At 43.5% G+C, this 6,000-nt stretch overlaps 1 protein-coding gene across 2 annotated transcripts in view; it reads left to right on the top strand.

The window, feature by feature from the left end:
- The window catches only part of MET (MET proto-oncogene, receptor tyrosine kinase), a 114,751-nt gene that overhangs the window by 70,489 nt on the left and 38,262 nt on the right, over positions 1-6,000 (top strand). For both annotated transcript variants that reach the window (XM_019514538.1, XM_019514537.1), the window contains 3 exons: positions 3,567-3,727; positions 4,916-5,018; positions 5,249-5,385. In XM_019514538.1, coding sequence (XP_019370083.1) covers positions 3,567-3,727; positions 4,916-5,018; positions 5,249-5,385 — 401 coding nt within the window. The remainder of the gene's footprint in view (positions 1-3,566; positions 3,728-4,915; positions 5,019-5,248; positions 5,386-6,000) is intronic.

Raw genomic sequence — 6,000 nt, 5'->3', positions numbered from 1 at the left:
GTGCGTGTGCGTGTGCGTGTGCGTGTGTGTGTGTGTGTGTGTCATAGAATCACAGAAAATTATGGTTGGAAGGGACATCATGAGGTCATCTAGACCAACGCCCTGCTCAAAGCAGAACCAGTCCCAACTAGATCATCCCAGCCAAAAGTTTGTCTAGCCAGGTCTTAAAAACCTCCAAGGATGGAGATTCCACCACCTCTCTGGGTAACATGTTCCAGTGTTTTCGTACCCCTAACAATATGAGTGGCCCTCCTCTGGACCCTCTCAAGTCTAGCTTAGCTCCATCTTCTTTTGAACCACCCTTCAGGTAGCTGAAGGCCCCTATCAGATCACCTCTCAGTCTTCTCTCTAGACTAAATAAGCCCAGTTCCCTCAGCTGCTCCTCACAAGTCATATGTTTCAGACCAGACCCCTCACCATTTTTGTTGCCCTCGGCTGGACTCTCTCCAATTTGTCCAAATCCTTTCTGTAGTGGAGGGCCCAAACTGAACACAGTATTCTAGATGTGGCCTCACCAGTGCTGATTAGAGGGGAAGAATCACGTCCCTTGACTTACTGGCAACACATCTACCAATGCAGCCCAGTATGCTGTTAGCCTTCTTGGCAACAAGGGCATGCTGCTGGCTCATATTCAGCTTATTGTCCACTGTAACCCACAGGTCGTTTCCTGCAGTGCTGCTGCCCAGTCAGTCAGTCCCCAACCTGTACTGGTGCATGGGATTTGTCCTAAGTGCAGGACTTTGCACTTGTCGTTGTTGAACCTAATGACATTATTTTTGGCCCAATCCTCCAATTTGTTGAGGCCACTCTGAATCCTAGTCCTACCCTACAGCATGTCTACTACTCCCCCCCAGCTTGGTGTCATCTGCAGACTTGCTGAGGGTGCACTCTATGACATCTTCCAGGTTGTTGATGAAGATATTGAACAAAACCAGCCCCAGGGCTGACCCCTGGGACTCTCCACTTGATACCAGCTGTGAACTAGACAACAAGCTATTGATTATTACCCTCTGAGCCTGATGTTCCAGACAGTTTTCTATCTACCTTATAGTTCATTCATCCAACCCACACTTCCTTAGCTTGCTTGTGAGAATGATGTGTAAGACTATCAAAAGCCTTGCTAATATCAAAGTATACCTCATCCACTGGTCTCCCCACATCCACAGAGCCAGTCATCTCATCATAGAAGACAATCAGGTTGGTCAGGCATGACTTGCCCTTCGTGAATCCATGCTGACTGTTTCTAATCACCTTTCTCTCCTCCAAGTGCATAGAAACAGATTCCTTGAGGATCTGCTTCATGATGTTTCCAGGGACTGAGGTGAGGCTGACTGATCTATAATTCCCTAGATCCCCTTTTTCCCTTTCTTAAATATGGGCACTATGTTTGCCCTTTTCCAATCATCCAGGACCTCTCCTGATCACCATTAGTTTTCAAAGATGATGGCCAGTGGCCCTGCAATCACATCAGCCAACTCCCTTGGCACCCTCTATGCATCCCATCCAGCCCCATGGACTTGTATATATCCAGCTTTTCTAAATACAGGTTTTCCCATCTCTATGTGGGTTCTGTGCAAATTTGCTCTTATGCGATGACCCTTTTTATACCAAAATTGGTTATATGCAAGGTAAATTCACTTTTATGTGATTGGTGTGGTGGAAGCCTGCAGTCAGCTGCTTTGTGTGATGCACTGTGGGAGTGACCCACACCAAAATATAGTCTCCTGTGTGGATCTGTGCTCCTCGCTTGTTGTCTATGACATGTGTTTCTGTAGTTGCCATCCCCATTCTAACAGTACCCTGTGGTTGTGTGTCTGCTGTTGGTGAGTACCAAAATTAGCTTGTAAAAGTAGTAGAAATGGATCTGGGGGTCAGTACAGTCAACATTTTGGAACATATCCCTATTTGTTACATTGTAAAGTGGGTTCCCTTTATGCAAATTTGAGTTATGCGCTGTTTTCCAGGAATTCATGTACAGCATGAAGGAAGGGAAACCTGTAGTCCCTAATCTGTTCTTTCACCACTGCTTGCTGTTCACTTCCTCCCCAGACTGTGCTGCCTAGTGCAGAGTATGGGATCTGACCTTACCTGTGAAGACTGAGGCAAAAAATTCATTAAGCAATTTAGCCTTTTCTGCATCCTCTGTCACAAGGTTGCCTCCCCTATTCATAAGGGACCTACACTTTCCCTGATCCTCCTCTTGCTACCAAGATACTTATAGAAACCCTTCTTGTTACCCTTCACATCCCTTGCCAGCTGCAATTCCAATTGCGTTTTGGCCTTCCTGACTTAACCCCTGCTCATCCCATCTCAGTGCTCTTATATTCATCCCTAGTTATTTGTCCAGGTTTCCACTTCTTATAAGCTTCCTTTTTGTGATTTAGTTTACTGGAGAATTCCATGCTAAGTCAAGGTGGTCTTCTGTCATACTTGCTGGTCTTCCTGTGCATCAGGATGGTATGTTCTGGCACTCTTAATCAGGCCTCTTTAAAATACAACCAGCTCTCCTGGACTTCTCTTCCCCTCAGACTGGCTTCCCAGGGGATCCTGCCCATGAGTTCCCTGAGTGAGTCAAAATCTGCTTTTCTGTAGTCCAGGGTCCTTACTCTGCTGCTCTCCATCCTTCCTTTCCTCAGGATCCTGAACTGTATCATCCTGTGGTCACTGATGCCCAAGTTGCCATCCACTACTACATTCCCCACCTATTCTTCCCTGTTTGTGAGCAGCAGGTCCAGAAGAGCATGGTCCCTAGCTGGCCACTCAGGCACTTGCACTAGGAAGTTGTCCCCAACACTCTCCAAAAACTTCCTGGATTGCCTGTGCACTGCTGTATTGCCCTCCCAGCCATAGGCAACATGTAGAGGGGCATGGGGGGGGGCACGTGCCCCCTTGAGAGCGAGCACTCCAGCTGGTAGGGAGGCACGGAAAGCGCTCATGCCCCGCCTGAAATTGGCTCTGTTGGCAGGATGTCAGCAGCAGAAGTGGCACTTCTGCCACAGCCATGACACTGGTGCACCCGGCAACCAGCTGCTGGGGGACCACCCCCAGCCCCCAGTCATACCCCGCTGGTACCTCCCAGATTTGGGAGGCACCAATCGCCCATGCAGACGTCAGAGTAATTGAAGTCCCCCATGAGAACCAGGGCATGTGATCAGGAAATTTACGCTGTTTGAAGAAAGCCTTATCTACCACTTCCTCCTGGTCTGTTGGTCTATAGCAAACACCCACCATAATATCACCCCTGTTGCTCTCCCCTCTGGCCCTAACCCAGAGACTTTCAACAGACCTATCACCAGTTTCATACTGGAGCTCTGAGCAATCATATGGCTCTTTTACACAAAGTGCAAGTCCTCCTCCTCTTCTCCAAAGCCTGTCCTTCCTGAACAGTTTGTACCCATCCATGACAGTGCTCCAGTCATGGGAGCCATCCCACCAAGTCTGTTATTCCAAATATATATATGTATGTGTGTGTGTGTGTGTGTGTGTGTGTGTGTGTATGCGTGTGTGTGTATGTATTTATATGCGTGTGTGTGTATGTATTTATGTATATATTTCTTTTCTTATAGATATTTCCAAGCAGTGCTCCATTAGAAGGCGGGACGAGGCTAACATTATGTGGATGGGACTTTGGATTCAGCAGAAATAATAGACTTAACTTAAAACATACAGAAATTCTTATTGGAGGGAAGCTTTGTACTTTGGAAGAAAAAGCTAGCAGCAAAAACAAGTAAGAGCACCTAAAATGTCTTGTAATCCTACAATCTGTAAACCTCCTGTGTAATCTCTACTTGTTAAGTGAAGCATCTGCCATTCTTTAATTCTCAGGTTTCAGACAGAAAAATAATACAGTAACAATATCAGCTTCTCATGTAGTGTAATCTGTTTGGGAACATGCTGGAGGTTCAGTGTCCTAGTAAATGCTGAGCTTTCCTTCAGTAGTCTTTATTATGATTGTCCATTAGCTTTTGGTCCTCATTTGTGTTACTTGGCAGGAGTAAAAGGATTCTTGGATAATTCAGCTTGTTCCAGTTAGTGAAATCCCAGAAAATGATACATTCCCTTGGTCAGGATCCCTCAGGCTCAGTTTTGTCATATCTCTCTCTCTCAAATTTGTAAAGCTTCTGGGAGATAACAGGAGGATACAAACATAGTTGTCATCAGTAGGCTGGAGACTCACAGCTGTACCTTTCCTGTTCCTCAGATGCTAACAACGGTATGAGGATGAAAGGCTTAAACTCTGTAGAAACGAGATAGATGTGATGCCATTTGGCACTTTGAGGACCTCACAAATGCTATGAACATTCTTTCTCAACTGAGAGCCACTGTCCACATGGGTCTTACTTGATAAATTTCTCCTCTATTCACATAGAGCAACAGGAGCTAGAAAGCTAGGCAAGAAATTACCCTCTTTCCTCTAAGACAGAGACTGCACGATCATGACATTGCTAGTCTCCTTAAAAGTTTATTATGGCAAGAAAAGAATTTAAGGAGAAAGAATAGACTACCTGTGAGATCATATATATATATATTATAATTCATTCCTGGGTAATATGTTCATTCATTTTCCCAGTAATATGCGACTTTCCATGATTCTGTTGTCTAAGAAAATTAAGCACTAAGGAAAATGTTAAAAACAAAAGAATTTTTACATGAATCGAGACATTTGGTTTTTCACTCACATACTCAATGTTTTCAGTGTATGTTTCATATATCAAGCATTGCTTTTTCTGGCTAAATGCAAACATTACAGTGGTATGAAGTTTAGCATGATGATAAGGAATCACAGGTCATTCAACTAGTTATTTCTAAAGCATTTGTGACTTGGGAAGACTTATTATTTTGAGTTAATATATGGATGTCCTTCTTTAATCAAGCCAGAAAAGAATTAATACCATCTTGATTTTCATTTTTAAAGGCTGGAGTGCAGTGTTGCTGCTGCAAATAGCACAAGTTTGAATATATCCAGCAGTGTTTCAAGTGGACATGGCACATCACTATTCAATACATTTTCCTACGTGGTAAGCATTATGATTAAAATTTTAGCACCAGAATTAACCTCATTATTCATTAAGACAGGAGGCAGGTTACTGGAGTAGACAGGCCATATGTGCAATCCTGTATGCCAATTTCTGTGCTCTTTTTATCTGTATTTTTTGCCTCAGAATGTGAAATGTGTTAGGATTTTTTAAATATGTTTTTAAGATCTTGAAACAATTTAACAAGCTAAATTCCTATTTTTACCCCTCAGAATCCGGTCATAACACATATCTCTCCTACCTACGGTCCCAAGTCTGGTGGAACATTATTAACTGTAGCTGGGAAATACCTAACCACTGGAAAAAACAGGAGGATTCTTATTGGTGGGAAACAATGCACCATAGAAAGGTAGTGTACTCACAAGACAGTATTTGCTTTTTATAAAGAATTGAGTTTGATTAAATACTTGTGACATGGAAAGTTAAGGAGCCCTAATACTGGCATGGTATGTGTTCTTGCCCTTGCTGCCAGCAGTATTTACATATTTTTATGTTTGCTAATCATTTGTTTAAAAAACAAAAAAAATGGCAGCAATAGGGCCAGAATTCAGTCCTATTTTCTTCTCCTAGAGTGCCCTAACCACTTGGCCAAAGTGGTTTCTTTTCTTGCTCTTCTGGCCCCAGGAATCTTGTAATCTTGGTTGCCCATTGGCTAGCTTCAGCAGGAAAGTGGGAGGCCTTCCCAAACTGATCTGAATTGCAACAGAGCTAATTCAAAAAAGAAGTACTGAAATGACTGGCCTGAATTGCTTCTGAGTGCACACAGACCCATGTCAAGGCACTTACTAAATCTAGGTGCTTAAGTGGTTTTGTAACCACTGAGTGAACTCAGTTTGTAGTGTTTTTTTATAATGCAGATGCCAAAATTCTATGTAAGTCCTGCGTAGGTGCCTTAGAAGGGGATTAGGCAAGTGTCCCAATGTCCTGCAATTGGTCTACATTTTGAGTCTCTTCATGGTTCCAC

Source organism: Gavialis gangeticus, unplaced genomic scaffold (genome assembly GCF_001723915.1).
Source record: "Gavialis gangeticus isolate Ggan-Ray unplaced genomic scaffold, GavGan_comp1, whole genome shotgun sequence".
Classification (NCBI taxonomy): Eukaryota; Metazoa; Chordata; order Crocodylia; family Gavialidae; genus Gavialis; species Gavialis gangeticus.
The sequence above is the reverse complement of the archived record's forward strand: the minus strand, read 5'-3'. Positions and strand labels throughout refer to the sequence as shown.